Source organism: Thermobia domestica, chromosome 16, assembly GCF_964235325.1.
Source record: "Thermobia domestica chromosome 16, izTheDome1.hap1.1, whole genome shotgun sequence".
Lineage (NCBI taxonomy): Eukaryota > Metazoa > Arthropoda > Insecta > Zygentoma > Lepismatidae > Thermobia > Thermobia domestica.
This window is the reverse complement of record NC_137469.1, coordinates 66,746,346-66,769,899: the sequence shown is the minus strand read 5'-3', so window position 1 is coordinate 66,769,899 and position 23,554 is coordinate 66,746,346. Positions and strand designations below refer to the sequence as shown.

Here is a 23,554-nt window from a genome sequence, read left to right as displayed (position 1 = left end):
GAATAAAAATTCTAGCAGTGGTTAGGATCCAACTTAAGTAATAGATTCCGTTATGGATAATAGATGACTCAGCGTTTCATACTCAGACACTGGTAGGTTTTCATATGGATGGAATATACAACGAAAAGGCAGCACAGAAACGTGAAATGATTGATTAGTTTCCGTTTAATGAAGACGTCAGCACCAAGGTTATTTGTGCCTGTCACAGTAAGGTCAATGGCCCATCATAACAGTTTTAGATACACACTAGAAAATCCTTTATCTTTAGAAAACTATTCACGATAATAAGAGCAAATTTTTAGGATGTCGTACCAATGATGTCTTGAACGAAATTAAATATCAGCGTTGTGTCGTTACTAGGGCGGTTTTATACGAACCTATACGCGTACGGCGGGCCACCCTGAGGCGTTAATTTATCTTGAAACAATCCTCTTCTAAATGAAAATAAATGACGTAACAATTTAATCCACTTCTGGTCCATATATACAAATTTATTTCCTAATCTCTTAGGAAATAACACCCTCTATGGAAGCTGCATAAACAAACCAAGCTTCCGAACATACATATTATTTACTTTCTCTCTCTCAAATAATAAATAACTTGAGAGCTTCTTCGTGGCTAAGCAGTTAGCGTACGCGTCTTTGGCGTGGAAGATCCGGGTTCGATTCATGGCAGGAGCTCATGTGCCGGATTCCACGTTAATCAGTAGGTTCCGTCTCATATAACCTCGCTGCTGTTTCGGTGAAAGGAACGTTAAACTCAAAATCAACTCAACTCATTCTCATCAAAATACTTTATAATATTTTTCTATGAATTATACATTCTTTGTCTTATATCAAGGGCACTTTCCAACTATGGCCTTAACTCCTTCATATTAGTCACCCATCAACTATCAACACGCTCCTTAACATTAAACAAATGTGGCAAGTGCTCATTACATTACCACGTCCTATCCAGATACATAATACAGAGTCTGTTCGTCTCCATCGGATCAACCTGTCAAACCGGATTTTAGAGAAAAAGAAACTGTATGTACACCTTGTCTCAAAAAGGTTGAGCGCATTCTTTATTGGTGTTTTGAGGCAAAAATTTTTTAAGTCCAGCTTCGGGTATCTTCGAGAAAAAGTAAGCCAGGTTCGAACCTTCAAGCCAGCCTTTGCAATCGGGAAAAAGTTTGCAGATGTGTTTTTCTTCTTTTAAATATAATAAGACTTGTTACCAAGTGTTTAAAAAAGCAACATTGATTGAAATACTTAATGATACAATATTTCGAAACCTTTTATTAATGTGAGCACATGCTTGTTTGTCATTTAGCTCTCTATACGTAATGGAACATTTAAATACGTTAAAGAATCTTTCCATATGTAAAAGAATGCTCAAAATTAAGAAATAGAACATAATTATCGCCTGAGTACTAAAATAAAAGTCAAAGTAGAACAGAAACAGCGTTTGTAATGGATATGAATGTCATAATTATCTTGAGATCCGTTATACATCGCTAGAAGCTCAGTTCTAGTAGTCCTTGTGTTAGCTCATTGGTAAGCTGTCGGATTTCAAATCATAAGGTTGAGAGTTCGATTCCCATCTGGGTCAATGCTTCCTTTTTATAAAATTCTATTTTCCGCAATGCATGAAAAATTATATAAAATAATTACATTAAAATACATAAGTTGTTTATATATAACATAATCATTGCTGAACATAGTAATTATTATGTTTAAAATATAACATCTGAGATAATTTTCACAGTAGGTCGGAATTGTATATCAGGATGTAAATACAAGTTAAAAACTCGTTCAATAGCAATAAATAAATCATGTAGTGTATTTATTTGCAGCTATTTGTCATATAGAGAGTAATTTTCAACATTCATAATACAGAATGTCATTTATTTCTTGAAAAGTTATTCGATGCATAAACAGAGGGTATAAACAGAGAATCCAAAGTCGGAACGCTCGCAAAAAAATTCATGAACCCCAAAGGTCACGTGAGCAGACTGGAATTGTCCTTATGAAGCATGCCACAGCAGAAAGTCTTTACATAGATTTTCAATTCAATTCCTGATATATGCTTTTGCAATGTGGAAGTGGTGATGCCTTGAGTCGCCCTCTCTCGCTCGCTCGCTCGCTCACTCTCTATTTATACAGAATATAAAAGTGGATTTATGTGTGTGTTTCAACGTAATTCTGATATATCTAGAGCAATTTTAACTATATTTCTTACAGTCTGGAAAAAGAGTACTGTCGGGATACATATCAAAAATGCTAGAAACGGGTCGATATTAGTATCGAATCCATAGTTTCGTGGTCGCTTAGGTGAATAGCTCTACTTTCAATTCAAGTCCAATTAAGCTCCCATTAGCACCCAGGGTGGTTACGTAGCGACATAAAGATATCGAAATCAACCGATATTAGAATCGAATCGTAAGTTTTCAGCGCCGCTAACAGTGCAGCATTTCCCATTAGTCCACATTAGTCTCATTGCCTAGAGGGCAACATATTTGCAGAGTGCAAATTTTAAAACTTGAATAATATTTTAATTTTTTCCGTATGAAAAAGTTAAAAATCATGAGCAAATATACTATTTCACGAACAAATCCTCTTTTACTATTCTAATATGTTTAATAATAGCGTAAGAAATGTAATAGTAATTCAGAACATGTTTCACAGTTGTTATTTTTTCTTACATAGTTGTAGCTGTAGCATGTAGTGAGTGGAATTTAACTGTAATAAATTCACTAATTAACCATATTCGAATTAAGTTTTATTTTTAAGTTCGGAATGAAGGGGCGGAGAAATATGTAGTTATTGGGGGCACCGAGCTTTTCTACATTTTACTTTCAAGATCTCCATTTTTCTTTTGTCATTTGTTCCTAATAAAAAAAGTTCAGTCACTTTTGGATTTCATAGGATAGTAGGAGTTGGATTTTGGGATGCAGCCTGTGAGATTCTAGAGGAGCTAACTGCTTGAAAAAATATTTTTGAATCATCTGTAACATATGAAATAAGGATATGTATCACAAAAAATTGAAAGTAACTATGTCTGCGTAATCATCACGGTCAAATTGCAAAGTCAAATGAATTGATGTTTTGTATATAATCAGGCTCCAATCCCAACTGGGAAGTTATCATACGCGTGCCACTTTCATTATAATACATATCCTTAGAGGGAGTAGAAGTCCGAATTTTTGCGAAAAATTTAGTATCTCACAAGCCGTTCAACTGAGAGCTGAAATTCAGCATATAACTCTTTATTAAAAATAAAGAGAATATGCCCTGGCATTTTTTTAAATTGTCTTTTATGAGCGGGGGGACGGGGGTACATTTTCTATATATTGGAAATTGTTAGTGGGTTGATTTGTAAAAATAATCGAAAACGATTGATATTAGTTGAGAAAAAATTGAGTAATGCAAACTAAAGTTCTTTTTGAATTTTATACCCACTGCTTTCTATTTATAATTGCTGAAGCTGGTGTTTAATATATGGAGCGTTCCGAGCATAAGGCAATCAAGCCATAAAGTTAGAGAAAAATGGCCATAAAATTTGTATTCTAAACTTAATTACATGGGCATTTTCAATTAGTACGGCATGCTTAATTATATAGAAAATTAGTTTCTCTCTTTCTCTCTTTCTTTCTTTCTTTCTTTTTTCTTTTTCTTTTCTTTTTCTTTTTTCTTTTCTTTTTTTTTTTTTTACGTTGGTCTACTTTTCCTTGATTCGAAACTTTTAAATTTCACCCTATTTTCTACTGAAATGTGTCTGTAAGGCAACAAAGAAATAATTACATATGATAAATTTAAATTCATTTTAATTCGGAAGATGAGAAACACTTTGCCATTATATATCGTAAAGGTCAGACCCACCAGTATTGTAACAAAGAGGTGCTTGAGCCAATGACGGTAGAAATTCAAACTCGGATAAGTGATAATTTCCAGTCTTGTTTTATTACAAGTGTAATCTCTTTAGTCAATGGAGAGGAGGACGTGGGTCATCGGTCAGAGTTGATGTCGATGGGTTTTGGTCGGTCGGAGTTGGTCGCAATGGTTCAGAGTGGTTCATAGTTGGTGGTGGGTCAGAGTGGATCACGATGGTTGATGGGTCAGAGTGGGCTAATGGGTCATTTGGGTGGTGGGTGATAGTGGGTCATGGTGGGTCGTGGATCAAATTTTCATTGACCCACACCATCTCTGGTTAAAATTGTACTAAAGATAAGAGGCACCGAAGATGCATGTCGGCTATTATGCTCAAATTTTGCGCATGGATAGTACTCCACCAGAAAGCAATAAATCTGAAACGGTTCACGGTATGACCTCCTAGAACTCGAGATGTAGGGGTTTGTCTGATTGGCTAAATTAAGACGTCAATGATTTATCCTTCAACAATCAAGCTTTTTATGATCGTTTCCGTGGGGAAGTTAGAAGAACACGTGCCTAGTAATCGTAATATTGATAGTTCGCGTCCACCGCGGGGTATTTGTTTTGTGTTTTTTTGATTCACCTAAATATAAACAAATCACACATATAGGCATTTTAACATATTTTGGGAGAGTAATTTTGTGGTTCGCTGGCGTTTCATCGCGTCTCTGCCGCTGGTAGTAAAGTTTTCAAAATGGAACTTAGGCCATCACGGATCGTCGCTGCGGGGCCACCAATTTCTGGCGAGAGGTTAATAGTTGACCATCTGTAGTCCACCGACGCTTACAGCTTAGGGTAATGAACGATGTCCTTGCCTTGTAGACTTCATGACTACCGACGTCGGCAGTCAACTAGCTTTTAGTATTCCTTTACTAACCATCTATCGTTCATGTTTGTACACGGTGTTGTCATAATAATAATAATAATAATAATAATAATAATAATAATAATAATAATAATAATAATAATAATAATAATAATAATAATAATAATAATAATAATTATTATTATTATTATTATTATTATTATTATTATTATTATTATTATTATTATTATTATTATTATTATTATTATTATTATTGTAGTAACAGTAGTATAATTGATGATAGAATAATTATTGTCTATGTATTGTCAAAGTAGGACTACACACAGGATTTGGCTCGTTTTGGTTCGACTTGACTCTAATCCGAGTCGAGTTGGAAGATATTTTTCGCGCCGAGTCCAAGAGTAGACCTCAAAGATGTCTGTTTCGAGTAGAGTCGAGTTTCAAAGAAAAGTCGTTCGTGCCCATCCCTACTAATGAGAGCTTAATCGGAGTTAAGCGAAATTGAAAGTCTCACTATTTATCTAAGCGTCCCCGAAAACTATGAATCTAATATCGATCATTTTCTAGCAATCTTTTACATGTATCCCCCTCCCATTCACCATAGGTAACCCGACAGTACTCTTTTTGAAACTATAAGAAATGTGGTTAAAATTACTCTAGGCCAGTGGTTCTCCTATCACGATCCTTTTTTATCACACGCTCTTGCCAGCAACCCTTTTATAATTTGTTTTATAATAAGCTTGTGTGGGAATTTTAACATACCTATTTCTATAATAGTAGAATCCATTTTTTTGTTTATAGTGAACAGTACCATGGAAAATCATTGCCCGGGGCGAGAGTATAGTACGATGTCACCGTATATATGAGTGACGTCGAGAGACTAGCTACGAAGCGCCACCATGGTTGGCACGAAGCTCAATAACATTTTCAAAATAAACCCTACCTTTCCTTAATTTTGAGCACATTTTATTACGTTTTTCCTTCTATTTTACACATGTGCACATGCACTTTCCTAACTTGAGTAACACACTTCCTCCGAAATGTGTGGCCCCTCTTTTCGGCGCCCGGCACTGACAGTGGATACAGTAACTGTAATATCTATATTCCCAACGACGAAGGTGCTGGTTCAAGATGGATGTTAAACTCCTTCATTGAAGAGGCCATTAACGTATCCGATCTAAGCTCACAACTTCTTGACCAAATAATAGAATGATCATGCGACAAGTCTTTGCAACTGGTTTTCTGTAACGAAGACTTGGACAAGTTCTGCCTGATAAGGAGAGAAGAATATCCTGGTCTGGTATCTGCTGCTTTAAAAGTAATAATTCCATTTGCTATATCGTACTTGTGCGAAAGTGTTTTTTTTTTTTTTTTATGGTAAACATTAAAACAAAGATAAGAAATCGCTTACCAGTTGAAAATGGCTTGATAATGTTCGTCATGAAGATTGAACCGGGCATTACTGCACTAGTGAAATTACACCATGCTTAGGTATCTCATTAGGTTTTAATTTTAATTGTATTTCAATGTGCAGGTTTTGTTTCATGTGTATTTTTCTAGTATTTCTATATACAGTTCTCATTAGTTTTATATCATACCTCTTTGATTTAAATTCATTTTTAAACAACTCTACTAACTAACTAACTCTATGGCCTATGGAACCCGGAGGTTCAATGCCGCGTTCACAAAAGCTCTACACTGACTTCTATCCTTAGCCAATTGGATCCAGTTTCTACTTTGTATTCTTATCTCAGCGAGATCCATCTTAATATTGTCCTCCCATCTGCGCCTAGGTCTTCCTAATGGTCGTTTTCCGTTTGGTCTTCCAGTCAAGACTTTGAAAGCGTTTCTACTTTCTTCCATTCTAGCTACATGACCTGCCCACCTAAGCCTCCTAGACTTGACGACCCTAACAATGTTGGGTAACCGTATAAATTATGTAGTTCCTCGTTATGAAGTTTCCGCCATTCCCCATTCCCGTTCCTCTTGGGTCCGAATATTCGTCTAAGGATCTTGTTCTCAAATACTTTCAGTCTATGTTCTTCCCTCAGAGTAAGCGACCATGTTTCGCAACCATACAGAACAACAGGCATGATTATCGTTTTTTATATTTTAAGCTTCAAATTTCTCGACAGAATTCGCGACGACAAGAGACTTTGAACCGAATAGTAACACGAATTCTACACCCTTTGAAAATGTTCAGTAGACTTATTTTTTATTGTTCTTTACAGTGTGTATAAAAAATAAAAGTATGCCTATCAGAACAAAATTAAAAATAATATTTAAAAATAATTTCTGGTATTAGATTCTAACTATATTTATCTCTTCCGCCTATCTTCGCGATCCCCTAGGTGCCGCGACTCCCAGGTTGAGAAACCCTGCTCTAGGCATACATGAGTTATGATGGAACATACATACATACACTTTTATATGTATAAATGCAGATAAGTGAGAGTTGAGAGAGAGCGATTAAGGAATTACCGCTCTCAATCTCTTCACTTTACTTTTGCGATTCGTGAATTTCTTACGTGACAGTTTGGGGCTAGCTAGTTTTTTGTCTTGAACCACGATCCGATTTTCGATATGCTCTACCTAAATGCTGTAATGCGAATATTGAGAAGTTATCTGCGATGAAAGTAGCTGCAAATAAATACATTACATAACTTATTTATTGCTATTACACGATTTTTTAAATTTGTATTCAATATTCACACATAACACACCGACGTTTTGTGAATACCTCAGATGTTATATTTTAAAGATAAGAATTACTTATGTCGTGAAATGATATGAATATATATATTCAACTGATATATACAATTGATGATATGAATATATATATTCAACTCATATATACAACTGATGATATGAAAATATATATACAACTGATGAATTGTAATGTAACTATTTTACATAATTTTCATGCATTGAGGAAAGTAGAATATCATAAAAGAATCTCACCTGAACGGGTATCGAACTCACGATTTAAACGTTCGGTGGTGTACCACTGAGCTAACATGACCGCTTTTCGGAAGCTGCTTCTGAAATATAAGTGAGCTCATACGTAAATGCTCTTTTCCGTATGGAAATCACAATGACGAAACGAGAGTGTGAATATATAGTCTCGAAATATTGTATCATTAAGTATTTTAATCAATGTTACTTTTTTCTACACTTAATACCATTTCAACATGTCTTATTATATTTAACAGAAGGAAAAACATATCTGTACATCTTTTCCCGATTACTAAGGTTGGCTTTGGAGGTTCGAACCAGCAGCTTTAGTTTACTGTTTTCCGAAGATACCCGAAGTTGGACTTCGAAAGTGTTCGTCTCAAAACAGCTATCATCACATCGCTCAATCTGTTTGGTATATGGTATATGTTTTTTATACGTGTAAAGTCAGTATAACAATTCATTCTTTAAACAGCTTTTCGTATGTATTAATATTCCTTTATAAAAATTGTTTTTAATATTATTATTACGGCGCACCATTTTCAGATTTCCTTCGCGAGTCGTTGACCAAGTCGTTCGCCACCAGCGTTGCCAGACTCACAGCTCGGAATTATTCCAAAACCTGATCGAACTTATGCTAGATTCGGTCAAATTATGCTAGATCCTCATAATTACTAATTCAGGAGTTAAAAAAACGAAGTTGAGATACGATAACGTAACTTAAAATACACAGAGAGCAAGAATGCATGGATAGAACTCAATACTTCACGCACCAAAATGTTAACTAAATTACTGCAGTCGTTGCCAGACTCAATGGCGTATATATCGTATAAATGAATGCAAAGTTTTTGTTTACATATTTTGAAAGAAAATTACTTCGCAGCATAAGCGGAGTTGGGAATCGTCTGCTATGGGGGGGGGGGGGCAGATTTTTGGTCGGTCTCGGAGCTGTCATTTCAGGAATAAATATGATCATGAAGTCAGAAATAAAGATGGAGAAGTTGTCAAAAACTTGGGGGGAGAATGGCCCCCATAGCTCCGCCCATGCCTCGGAGTTAAAGGATTAGAAAACCCTGGGTGGAGCCACAAAAAAAAAAAAAAAAAAAAAAAAGCCATTCCGAACTTACTTCGGAAAATAAGACTGCCTGTATGGTTTACCGAGTGTATGAATCAATGGAAGAGGATACATTTCTGCCGTTCTTTTTCTTCCCACGACCAACTTCTTTCTCATCTCCAGGTTTTACGGCTTTTTGATAACTTGCTGAAATTGTGCTAGATTTGGGCAGGATGCTAAAAGCAAGATGCTAGATGCTAGAGACATGCAAATTATGCTAGATCTAGCATCATTATGCTAGATCTGGCAACGCTGTTCCCCACAATAGGCGTGTCGTGCAAGTAACCAATCACACGTCAGGTGCTAGCTTTTACATATTGCTTCCTTCTCACAGCTCAGAACATTGGTAACTATGGATAGACGTACAGCAGTAATTACTTTATGGGAGTTGGAAGGTTATTCTGCAACTGCAGCTAGCAGGCGAGTAGGTGTCCCGGCCTCTACAGGAAGGCGATGGATTCGGAAATATGGTGCTACAGGTCAGACTGGTAATTTACAATCTCCTGGAGGTCCGCATGTGTCAACCGAAGCCCAAGATGCGAGATTAGTAAACAAAGCCCGGTTAGACCCACTAAGGACGTCTAGACAGCTAATAGTCAAGTTCACTGTGTCATGATATATAACTTCGCGGGAACTTTGTGGAGAGTCTGAAAAGTGTGCATTTCTTGAAAGCTTATAGTATAAGCAATAAGAAAAACAATGTTTCCATTTCCTACGAGTCCTACGTGGACGCCATCTTGGATTTTACAAAATGGCTGACGTAAAAACAATTTTTGTTAATATCTGAGCTTCTAAACAACATAAAAATATAATTTTGACAGATAAACATACATTTTCCAGGCTAGGGCCCGTGTGGAGATTAACATTTGTAAATCCGATCTAAAACATGTAATTCTTAGTTGTATCACGCAAACTAAAAACGACCGTTCAATCAATCTTGTTTATTTTAATAAGCGTTTTGTAGATTTTAAATTATATTATATTATCAGTTTATCAGAACACCCGCGATAAGAAGTTGATGAATCTTCTCAGTTCACATGGGTACTGTGTTCCTTATGGCCGTACCCTACTTTTGGAAACTGCTTTGGCCAATGCTGTTGTAGAAAACACGCGACAGTTAGAAGGTGTGTATGTACCACCATTCTTAAAGAAGGGTGCCTTTGTGTTCTTTGCAGTCGATAACACAGATTTTGCTGAGGACACTCCTGATGGGAAAGGAACAACACATGGAACTATAACTGCTGTATATCAGAAAGCAGATGTTCTTGGAGAGCCTGTTGCACCACCCTTGAAGATAACTGGTGCCCACACTTTATCTGTCATTCCATACCATGTACCTATAATGCACTGTGACAAGCCAAAAGCACGGCACACCCCGAGAACAGAACACTTTGTCATAAGCCAGAATATATCAGGTTCCTACCAACAATCACAATTTGGATGGATTGTTGCTACTGCTATGTCCAGATTGAAGCAAAAGAAAGCATCCAGCATTATTCCCATGTGGGCAGGATACAACTCAATGTTGTTCGAAAGCAAGCAACTTACCCACGTCGGAGCCCTACCACTGCTACCAGAGCTGGCACACGAGTGGTCAACGCTGCTTACTGTGATCATGCAAGCGAGTGAACTGAGGAAGTTGACTGTTGGTGAAGATCATCCTACTGTCATTTCATTTGACATGGCTCTGTATGAGAAGGTGGTCCAACTGCTAGATGCCAGACCTGAAACGCACAGTTGTCCCGCGACTGGGAGAGCTACATGCTGTTATGGTTGCCCTAGGTGCTCTCGGCACCTCTATAGAGAGCTCAGGTATTGATGATGCGTGGATAGAAGCTGATGTGTATGGGTCTGCAACAACAAGGCAAATCTTGAAATGAACCCATTACAAGCGTGCTCTTTGTGCCCATACGTGTACATATGCTCTGTATGAAATGTTGCTGGATGAATTCTTCATTGATAATCCGAAGCTAAAGCAGGTGTGTTTGATGGCAACAGAGAGAGTTGAAGCTGCATGTTCTGAGAGGAACAAGAACACAAAAAGTGAGTCCATGAAACAAGCAAACAACACGCTACTTGAGGCCATCTTCACTAGTAATTTAAGCACACAGTTCCATAGATGGGCGAAACAGAGATCCAAAAATGCAATGTTCAAGTCAATGATGAACTACATACAGCGAGTGGAAACAATTCTTATGTTTGTCGCCGCAACTCGGAATGCAGATCTTGAGCTTCATCTTCAAGCTGAGAGCAGCTCAGCAAGCTCTTCTTTCCATTTGACCGGATCAAATACAAACGACTCTGACCAAGATACATCACGGACATGCATGACCTTAGAAGCAATCACCCTCAAACATGGGCAGAACTGAAAGCAGGTAACATTTCAGTGACGAAAAATGATATCCCCTTTGTATCCATCGGGGAGGACCATGCGTGCGAGCATCTGAACAAGCTCATGAAAATTCATTCTGGAATTGTCGGCATCTCGAACAATGCCAATGCTCGACAGAGATTCTTCATGGTTACACCTGAACTCTCCCGTGTTGTCAATGAGTTTACGAGTCAGTTTGATGTAGACAGTGATAAAACCAGAGAGCATCATGAACTTGGGCCAAGTACAGTCAAGAAGCATCATGTTATAGACAAGATAAAGGAAGGAATTTTGAAACACGGAAACCCATTTGCTGCTGTAGGTGACAAGTTGTACAATATTATCACCCATACCTTCATCCCTGATGAGTATGTAAAAATGATCGTGAATGCAGACGAGAATGGCCAAAAGCTGTACGAAAAATACGTGTCGGAGCGAATCAATGGGGATGTTAGTCTATGGGCACCAGTAAAGAAGGAGAACAACAAGATGTTTATGTCGGAAAATAAGAAAACCAAAGTACAACTCCGAGACAAGACTGTGGATCTACAGGAGACCAGGAACTTATATGGCAGAATGATGGTCTTGGCAAGGTCCACCAGAGACATTAATCAGAAAGAGGGAATTGGGAACTATGAATTCACTGTGACACCAAGAGCTCTTTTTGCTCCAGATGGTATAATCTTGCCATGCCTTGATAAGTCGAAACTGATCAGTCTCCTCAACAATTTGGCAACAGCAGAAACATTAAAGGAAGATGTGCACCCAGAGGATTGGATGGACACAACATCAGATGCTCCAAGTTGTAGGATCGTCCTGGTAGATGGGATGGTTCTTCTTCAGAAGATGGCCAAAAAACCAACAACGATGGCGACGGTCAAAGATCTCGGTGCTTCCTTCAATAGCAGGCTTATGTCTCTCGTGGGAAATTATGATGAAATCATCCTTGTGTTTGATACATACAGAGAAGATTCTCTCAAAGGTGCTACTAGGGATAGAAGAAGGCAAGGAAAAGCACCAATTCAGTATCAGATCAGAGATGACACAAACATTAAACACATCCCAATGAACAGGTTTCTTTCACATGACAAGACAAAGGCAGACCTGACAAACTATCTTGCTGCTAAGATTCTAGAGTACAATAGTTCCTCACAAAAACTCATCATTACTTCATCTTCAGGGCGCACCAGGAGCAACAAAGATTTAGTTTTCGACGAAAACAATCATGAAGAAGCAGACACACTATTGATCTACCAAGCTGTCCTGGCAACACAACGAAACTCGCCGGATGCAAAGATGGTTTTCTTTTCCCCAGATACTGATGCCCTGGTGTTAGTTATAGCTAACTATGACCTCATGCTGAAGAATACGTCGATTTCAATGGTCTCTGGAGTAATCGACATAGAGAAAATAACGAGAGCCCTAGGGCCAGAAAGAACAAAGGCTTTGCCAGCTTTCCATGCATTCACTAAAGCCGACAACACTGGACGGTTCTCTCGTATAGGTAAAGCAATCTGGCTGCAGCTTTCATAAAAGCAAACCCAGATGTGATCAGTTCATTGCAGATGCTTTCAACAGAAGCAGAAGTGTTCGATACCATGTTGTCAAGTCTTGCTAGCTTCATCTGTGTAACTTATTGCCCAAAGACATCTATATCGACAATATCATCGAACTGCGATAGCATCTATTTTGCAAGCATATGGCAGAAAGTGACAAACTACTTCCCACACTAGGAACTCTCAAACAGCATGTCCTCAGAGTCCACATCCAAGTCAGGGTTAGGGGACAGGCTAACATCGCTATGCAAGATCATCAGCTGGATCCCACGAAGAATGGCTATCACAAAGATTTGGATGGCCAGCTGAAACCAACCATGACAGATATTCTTCCAGCTCCAAAGGCAATAATTGAGATGATTAATTGTCAATGCAAATAAGACTGTTCTTCTGCAAGGTGTCCTTGCAGAGCAAATAAACCTACGTTATCATGCACCGATCTTTGCCAGTGCGGCAGTGAGTGTACAAATGATGAGGACACACAAACACAGTATGAAACTGATGATTACAATGACGACGATGAATTGTAAAGACTCTGTAGTTGCTATAAAATTAAAAATATTAAACCCTATGATGTTGGTGTCAGGAAATTTGTATAAAAAGCCATTTGAAATAAATCAACATAGTTTTTCGCTTAATCTAGATAATTTATTTCGATACCATTGGATTCCCTAGTCCGGAAAATGCATATTTATCTGTCAAAATTATATTTTTATGTTGTTTAGAAGCTCAGATATTAACAAAAATTGTTTCTACGTCAGCCATTTTGTAAAATCCAAGATGGCGCCCACGAAGGAGTCGTAGAAAATGGAAACATTGTTTTTCTTGTTGGTTATACTATAAGCTTTCAGAAAATGTACACTTTTCATACTCTCCAACAATTTCCGGCGAAATTACATAGTGAACCTGACTATAAGGGAAGCTTCTCTCTTTCCTGGTAGTAAGCATACAGCTCTGCGAAGGCTTCGTCATGCTGGGTTACATGGCCGTGTTGCTGCCGTGAAGGAAAAACTCTCAGACGACCACAAAATTTACCGTCTCGCGTTTGCACAGGCGAATGTGGGTCTCAATTGGGAAAACGTAGTTTTCTCAGATGAATCCATATTTACAACATCAAAGGAGGGACGCCGTTTTGTGTATTGTCCGAGAGGCACCCGATATGTCCATGGATATGTGGCTGCTTGCAATCGCAGTGGCCATGTATCTATTTTATGTTGGGGTTGGATTTCCAGTCGCGGAGCAGGACAGCTTCATAGAATTGAAGGACATCTGGACAATGCTCAGTACTTAGACATTATCAGTAATATAATGGTGCCATCTGTACGAGTATTTCAGCCTGATGGTGTAATTCAGTTCCAGCAATACCAGTCGCCAATACATACTTCCCGTGTGGTTCAGGAATGGTTCGCAGAGCACCCTGAGATTGATTTAGTCGACTGGCCGCCTCGTGGAGCAGACCTCAATCTCATGGAAAATATGTGGGCAGAAGTGAAGCGTACTCTAAGGGAAAGTTGGCCTGAGGCAGATCCACCAAGAACTCAGGATGACCTGTGGCATCTTGTTTCCGAAGCATGGCTGGAGGTAGGGGAAGGAGATAGATTTGTCACCCATGTAATAGATTCCATGCCCAGAAGAATGGAGCGTGTAATAAATTCAGAAGGGTCTTGGACACAATATTAATGTCCCCGCCTTAACTCCCGAAAACAGCCCCTTTCAGGGCTACCTAAACGCTTCTGAAAATATTTCTAGAAGTAAACCACTCCTTGTATCCGATTTCTGTGCAATCCTACTAACAAAAGAATGATAATTAGCTGTAGGCTTTGAACTCAAGACCTCTTCAGTGGCAAGTCCGTACTCTACCAGTGAGCTAACATGAACACGCAAACCCAACCTGAAGAAACACGACTTTCAATTTCTGGTATTCGATGACAATGATGCTCATATACTTTGCAAATGTTGTATTCAACTTGGGATATTCCGCAACACACACACACATTAACAAAGCGAAAGAAAGAGAGAGAGAGAGAGAGAGGGGGGGGGGAGAGAGAGAGAGAGAGATGAATACACAAAAGCATATTCAACGTATTCGAATGAGACTCTAAGTAACGACATTCCGTTCTAAAGAGAATTTGTATTTCTTCCCGTGACGTTAAGGGGATCGGGAAAAGTTATGTGTCTTGAAGCAGGATGCGACTTTGGATACTCTGTTTATACACTTTCTATATCCGTAGGAATATACTGTATTTCACGAATATAAATAACATACTGTAATGAGAATATTGAGAAGTTAAATCTGTATGATAAATAGCTGCAAATAAATACACTACATAACTTATTTATTGCTATTAAACGATTTTCCTAACTTGTATTTAACATTCTCATATATAATACCGACCTACTGTGAAAAGTATCTCAGATGTTATATTTTAAACGTAATAATTACTATGTTCAGCAATGATTATGTTATATATAAACAACTTATGTATTTTAATGTAATTATTTTATATAATTTTTCATGCATTGCGGAAAACATAATTTTAAAAAAGTATTGACCCAGATAGGAATCGAACTCACAACCTTATGATTTGAAATCCGACAGCTTACCAATGAGCTAACACAAGGACTTCTAGAACTAAGCTTCTAGCGATGTATAACGGATCTCAAGATAATTATGACATTTATATCCATTACAAACGCTGTTTCTGTTCTACTTTGACTTTTATTTTAGTACTCAGGCGATAATTATGTTCTATTTCTTAATTTTGAGCATTCTTTTACATATGGAAAGATTCTTTAACGTATTTAAATGTTCCATTACGTATAGAGAGCTAAATGACAAACAAGCATGTGCTCACATTAATAAAAGGTTTCGAAATATTATATCATTAAGTATTTCAATCAATGTTGCTTTTTTAAACACTTGGTAACAAGTCTTATTATATTTAAAAGAAGAAAAACACATCTGCAAACATTTTCCCGATTGCAAAGGCTGGCTTGGAGGTTCGAACCTGGCTTACTTTTTCCCGAAGATACCCGAAGCTGGACTTAGAAAATTTTTGCCTCAAAACACCAATAAAGAATGCGCTCAACCTTTTTGAGACAAGGTGTACATGTGTATTAGCCTCTTAGATGTTGTGTACCAGGTTAAAGGTGTTCTAATAGGCAAAATGCTGCCGAAAAAATGGTTTTGAGAAGGGTACGTATGGTTCTTTTCCACTCAAATTTTAGCACTTCCGGCACAGTAGAAGCCATCACCAACGAAATCGCATCCAAAGAAGGCGTGTGAATCCATTACCACAATGTGTTATGACCAAACAATTGCATATGGCCTAATTAAAAATGAATCGTAAATTTATTATAAATTGAGGCTGCAAACTGTCCATATTGCGAAGCGAAAGAGTAGAAGTAAAAGTTTGTACAAGCGCATCTAAATGGATGACAATGAATGAAACATGGATTACCCGAGTAATTATGGAAAAGTTCAGGCCATCACCTAGAGAGGTGTTCATGAAGAAAACCGACGTAATATTGTGCGTCAATGCAAAGAAAGTATCTCCAAAGTTTTTATGGTTGTTATTGGGTTTTGGTACAGAGGCAAACTCAAGATTCACATGGTCGATAAAAGAATGTCAAGATCAATGCTTCTTATTACCAATAAGATATCTTATCATTTCTATTTTATACAGACGAAATGCCAGCATATGGCAATTACACCAATGGCAATTATGTGGAACTGCATCAGGACAAAGCTTTGAGCCATACGGCCAAAACATCACTGGCCTTCTACAAACATATCTTCAACTTGTGTTCCTGATATTCCGTTCCAGGATATTCTCATTAATAGTCCAGATGTAAGTCTACAGATTACTGTGCTTTTGGACTTTTCAAATGACGCTTTTCATCACGTAAGGTTCGCACGGTGACTTCTGGAAAGTCTGCAAGAAATGGTGCAATCAATATATCTTTGGCTGCTATAGTGGAAACTGCAATGTCGTGCAATGATTCATAACAGTAGCTATCACATCAAGCATGACCAACGGTGACGGGGTGGAATATCTTAGATAAGCAAGAACTTTAAATTGTTCCAATGGAAATGGATCAGTATCTGTACTTTCACTAATCCTATCTTTTTCACTCCCAACATAAGCGGCGGTACACGTTACACTGTACCCATAGCGATTGAAAACCTACCATGTTTATGAAGAATATTACGTACCTGTGCAATAATAAAATTATTCTTTTCAACTAAGAAAACCATATAACAGTTGAGATAGTCCAAATAATGTTTTGGTGTGACATAATTGTTTCTCCTAAGTTTCGCCTGGAACTCCTTGTTGTAATTTCCTAACGAAGAATGAACATGCACAACATGGTCAACGATGTTTTCTCGGTGTTCCTCAGGAATCTTGTCACACTAAAATACAAAGAACGTGATAATTAATTTAAATGAATATCAAAGTTAGGAAAACATAACGAAGTGTTTTATAACTTACATTTTAAAATTAGAGGTAGTTTTTATATGGAAACATCCCGAAAAGTCTTTGTGAAATTGAGATTAGACTCCATTGTGACTCCTACATGCCTCGCACAGTCAGAAAATAATTTTTGAGATTAAAAAAAGAACCTCAAATACTGATGGATTTAGTATGAAGAGCAGTAGCGTATTTAGGGGAGGGCTATCGGGCCCAATCCCCCCACCACCACCGAAATAAATTTGTTAGCTTTGCGCATTCCACGTACAACAATAATCTTTCTTACCATTTCTAAGAATTTCATTGACTTTCCATTTTCCTATGCTCTTGTTCAGAAATAATACTGTATTTGTCAAATTTTATTCCATGTAAGAATTGCGTTCTTTTTTTTATTTCTTTCGTCCATTCTACTATTCTGTTTCTTTTTCTCAGTTGTTACTTTCTTTCGTTTTCCTACTTTCCATCGTTGTTAATGTGATTCAAGTCGGCCGTCGTCAGTAACACCAAAACTAAGAGGAGCTGATAAGCGGAACTGGTGTTCACACCAACTTGCACGGATATCAACGTTACGGAACTTTAGTTATTATAGCAAAGGAATATTTACATCTTTTAGTTATAAAGAAAGGTAAATGTTTTAATGAAAGAAAATCAAAAGGGGGGAATAAGTAGCCGAGAAATTAGGTAGGTTAAGAGGGTGCTTCCATTTTCTTCTATGAGTAGAATAAAAGGTTAGATTCACTGCTAAATTTTTGTGTGTATCATATTACGTAAGATTCACCAGTCTGCAATTCTTGCCATTGAAACTGTAATCAGAATATTTCAGCTTCAACTTGTCTTAACATTTTCTGTCAGGTAAAAACGTACACAGATAAAACTTTTTTTTTTTTTTATCTAAAATGAAATCAGTTAAGTTGAAAAGAGACTACAAATATTCAACGTGTGTTTGCAGGAGCGTCATTTCAGAGTTGCCTGAGAGGGTAAGGTCCTACACCGACATACGAGTTTCACAATTTTTTCCTAGTACAGTATATTAGTACACAACCCATTATTTAATTCTCATACTCAGGTGGACAATTGCTCCCCTGCTTCCCGTGTTGTGCATAGCCTCTCCTCCCCCGAAACAATCCGAAATATGCTACTGATGAAGGTGTAAAATTTTAACTACTGATCTAAAATTTCGAGCCACAATAGCTCATAAATACAGCACAGACAAATCAGTAAAACTAACTAACTAAATAAATAAATAAACATTTGAAAAATATGAATATTCTGGTTTCTACCACAACATTCAATGTGGAAGATTTGTTGTTTAGTGTATTTTTAAGCTTTCTTTTTAACTTTCTTTTCTTTTCTTTCTTCATTTTCAACAAACTATTGTGGTTTGAAAGCTCAATGAATACAAATACATGTTTCTTCAGTAAATGTAATACAATAAAATTTCTAGTTTTACGATCCATGGTTGTGTCATTTAGGCTAAAGAAGGATGATCAATGAAAGTGCATGATAATGGAACAATTGGTGGAATAAGAATATGAGGAACGGGAGAAACTTAAAAAAAGCCGACACGATGTTGTCCACCACAAACTCACTTGGCCTGGAATAGAACCAGGACCACCCCTCGCACCAGATGTGAGCGCTCTACCACAATTTTTTTAGTGTTTTATCTAACGATTTTTTATACAGATATGGGAATTCCAATTGTTAACATATCTATTTGAACATACGTACTTTACCTAATTATATACAGTGTGTTAATGAATTCTGTGTCATAAATTTGGGAGATATTTCTGCACAGCAAAATACTAAAAGATGCCCTTATAAACCTATATTCTAACTAGCATAATTTGTGAGCGAGAAGCTACCAAAAAGAAATTTTAGAGCTGTGTTTCTCAGAGAGTCCTACCTCCATCTTATGACTGACATGCACCACAAATACCTGGTAATCCTTGGAATTGTATCATGGCCCATAAATGATTTATATATCTGCGAGATTTGTTGCACGTCTACATAGCCAGCTCTTTCCTGTGGTTACGTAACCACGCACAATATTTAAAACTTCCACCATGTTGAACCCAATTGCAATATTCACTTACGGACAAAGAATTCCTGTTTCCTAATGTTGTTCCCTTCCCTCCATACTTATTTTGACTCACCTTTACGTCAGAAACTTTTGGGGAAACTTGCACAATTATTGAGCATGTTTGCTTTCTTCCATTCTCGGCAGCCTCTCGATCGGAAACTTTGTGGTTTAGGACATATATTTATGTGATTTTTTTTTTTTTTCGTATTTTGGTGTGCAGAATCACCTACCAAATTTATGACCTGTAGTTTATTAACATCCTGTACACAGGACGGATCTCCGTCGTCAAGGTGTCTCTCACGCTCATCTATGGTCTGTCATCTCTATTTTCAAACCCTATGGTTACTATGTCTTGTGGTTCACCCTATATATCAGCGCTCCGGTACGATATCGGCGGTGGACCCACCATCGAAGAATCCAAGAGACATACTGATATACTGAAAACAGTCATCAGCATACCATAGGCGTAGTTAAGGAAATAGGTGGAAGGTTAACAACGATTACCTTGGGAATAACGCGTATCTCTTGAGAGGGTGAAGGAACGGGCTGTCACACTGGATGTTATTAGGAGCAATATTCCAAATGACCACCATCAGAACGAGGATCGTCATATTTCTTGCACGATGTGCGTTCTGTCATTCAGCGAGCAAGTTCTCGAACACTCGGAATGATGTCGTATCACGTATATTTTCATATAGACTTTTTTGTTCCCTGTCCTTGGAGGATGAGGATTGGAAATTATAATTCTGGACATTGCTGGCACCTATGACCTCTTAAGCCCATCACATCTGAGGGATGACTGCCCTTGGTGATCACACTACCCGCGGAACTAGGGAAGGAAGAAAGCGGCCTGAGATCTTATGTTAGGTACCATCCCAGCATTTGTATGGTGTAAATGAGAAAAACCCAGGAAAACCTCACTCAGGATGGCTGGCCTGATAAAGCTTTTACACCTTTTCGACCGAGTGTTCCCACCGGGAATCGAACCCGAAACCATTCGCACCAAAGGCGAGGGCGTTAGCGACTACGCTAAGTAGGGACACCTGTGTCCTTAAAGGAATAGCCTGCTGAAGTATGGACATACCTTAGGGATCTAATCTGTATATAAATTATGTCTACTTCATATATACAGGATGGATCATTTATCTTGACACACCCTTCTAGCTTTTAAATTAATAGATAAGAAAACACTAAATCAGGGGACAAATATCGACAATGGGACATTTGTTTGACATATTCTGCAGTATCACCAGATTAACAATATTGTCAACCCAATACTTTTTTTTAAAAAATAAATAGCACTACGTCAAGTCATTACATACCTCAAATTTACATGCTAAACGAAAACTTACAACAGCACATTTAGTATTCAGATTGTAAACTAAGGACGCTACAGCAAGGAAGTTTGATTGTGTGTTGTCGATGTTTGTGATAATGTAACATCCTTATTTGTAATACAGGATAATAAGTGTGGTATTGTAAGATTTTGTTTAATATGTATATTTGAAATACTCGTACCTAATAATAACCTGACGTAGTTCTACTTGAAAAACATTGAATAAAAACCAAACTTTGCAGGCTTCTGCAACAGTAATAACAAAAGTCTTTACCAGTGTTTAGCATATCTCCGGAATGATTTGACATATCAAATTGCTGTAAACGGTACTATGATCTTTACTTCTATCGAAAGCCATTCATGCGACCGGATATACTTATTTGAGCACTTTTTCGAAATAAAACGTTTAAAAGAAAATTCAATTCATTGTAATTTTGTTATTATTTACTTGAAAAAGTCTTTACCAGTGTTTAGCATATCTCCGGAATGGTTTGACATATCAAATTGCTGTAAACGGTACTATGATCTTTACTTCTATCGAAAGCCATCCATGCGACCGGATATACTTATTTGAGCACTTTTTCGAAATAAAACGTTTAAAAGAAAATTCAATTCATTGTAACTTTGTTATTATTTACTTGAAATATGTATATCATGACCACAGTACTACACTAAGGTACTTAGGATGTGGATTGCTTCAGTGCCCCATGTTATTACTGTTGTAGAAGCCTCTGAAGTTTGATTGTAGATTATCGATGTTTCAGAAAATGTAACGTCCTTAGTTTGTAACACTGGATAATAGGTGTGATACTGTAAGTTTTCGTTTAACATGTATATTTGAAATACTCGTACGTAATAATACGAAGTACTTCCAGGAAGTGCCATTTGAAAGCCAGTTGAGAATGCTCCAAGAGCATTACCAGAACCAACTTAAAAAGAACTAATTTTTCTTATTAACTTCTATGGGCTTTATACCAATTGTTCTATGTACTTTATTATTATACTCATTAAACAATTATTGTAATATATCTATCCATTTGTAATTTCCTTGAAAACTGAATTTTTCCCACATGTTAAAGAGTTCTGTTAAAATGTTCTACGATATGTTGTTTTACGAATACACATGCTCAAAATTGAAAAATTCGCAAAAAATCATCTCTCTATAACTTACAGTTCCCGAGATATGGCTCCTTAAGCTCCCGAAATTCGAACTTTTTTGGCCAATATCTGGGGAGAGGTAGCCAGTTGACCAGTAACCACCGGTTACTGTTTGGTACCAAAAGGTTCACCATCCTCTTAGATATTTACCGACACCAATATCATCTCTCTATGACTTACCGCTCCCGAGATGGCTCCTTAAATCTCACGAAATCGGAACATTTTTGGCCAATATCTCGGGAACGGTAAAAGTGACGCGAAAAATTCCATCACTTCTTTCAGATAGTTTTTGATGCTCTATTGAATGGGCTCAAAATTGAAAAATTCGCAAACACACACACACACACACACACACACACACACATATATATATATATATATATATATATATATATATATATATATATATATATATATATATATATATATATATATATAGAGAGAGAGAGAGAGAGAGAGAGAGAGAGAGAGAGAATTCAGTAACAAACTTTTTGAGTTCGTTGAAAATACAACTTTCTGTTGGGTTAGCAACACTGTTAATCTGGTGCTATTGCTAACTATGTCAAACAATGTTCTCCTATCTATATTTACATGCTACGAAATTTCAGCATCTATTGTGTATTAGTTTAAAAGTTACAAGGGAATATCAAGACGAATAGTCTCCCTGAATACTAAATTCATATATGTTATTTCGATAACAACAGACAATAGCAAAATAATAATAATAATTCGTACTTACCTTTCCAAGGAAAACCCTCGCAACTGCAAACAAGGCCTGTTTAGGCCATTCTTGGAACCAATCGATATATGTGTTGTTCACAAGACCTGGGAAATCACGACTTCGAATTCGTAGAGTATCGCCAATTGGTGACATAGCCAATACAACATGTAGATGTGCAGCTGCAGTGTCTAAGAAAAATTGCCATACCCCCTCTCTGTAAATGATAAATAGCAAATTATATTAAGAAACCAATATTTAAGAATATGCACTTACTTAAAGCTAGCATAATTTCTAACTTAATCATTACCATCCTTATTGATAAATCCTGTAGCCTGTCATTTGTCGATCGATTGACTGATTGATTTGTTGTAGTTTAAGGGAATGCCAGCAGCGAGGCTATAAGGCCAATGGCCAAAACATGCTGTGCATTAAATATGACAAATAAAATATACAAAACGGCGTAGTTCATATAAGTTCTCCAAAATAAGGAATTAAAACAAAAAATCTTAAAAAATTAAAACAATGACACGAAAACGCTAAAATAATAAAAATGAAAAATATAACAGAAAGATAACTCAAAAAGAAACATTAATAGTAAAGCAAACAGGAGAAGTCTAAAACCAGAAACATCAGAGAACGTTAGCTACTTCAACGTGTAAATGCAATACGGTCACTACAACTATCCCAAACTTGACTGGACATTCTACTAGAATGTGTTGAATACTCAGTGGGTTGATACAATCTTTATAATACGAACAGACAGGCGCCTAAATGGTAACACTAAATAGGAGTACGAGAGATAAAAGTGTCCGATACACAATCGAACCAGGAGTACTTCATCTCAGTGACTAGCACGTGACGTCTGTCAATTGCCGAAAATAGGTTTTACAGAATAGAGTTTATTTTCTTGGCCAGGTTCCAATCAGCTCGCTAATGAGAGCCCGTCATTTGGAACATAGGGATGAATCCTCACTATGGTTAGTGTAAACAATTGGCTATATTACAACTACTGGTGGAATGGCTCCGTGAATGACCTGGAGGTAGCTACACC

General features: G+C 37.2%; 1 protein-coding gene across 5 annotated transcripts in view; it reads right to left on the bottom strand.

The window, feature by feature from the left end:
- Positions 1-23,554, bottom strand: part of Dhc98D (Dynein heavy chain at 89D) — a 608,487-nt gene that overhangs the window by 227,178 nt on the left and 357,755 nt on the right. For all 5 annotated transcript variants that reach the window (XM_081742517.1, XM_081742516.1, XM_081742518.1 and 2 more), the window contains exons 54-55: positions 22,522-22,717; positions 16,953-17,150 (exon numbers count right to left, since the gene is read on the bottom strand). In XM_081742517.1, coding sequence (XP_081598643.1) covers positions 16,953-17,150; positions 22,522-22,717 — 394 coding nt within the window. The remainder of the gene's footprint in view (positions 1-16,952; positions 17,151-22,521; positions 22,718-23,554) is intronic.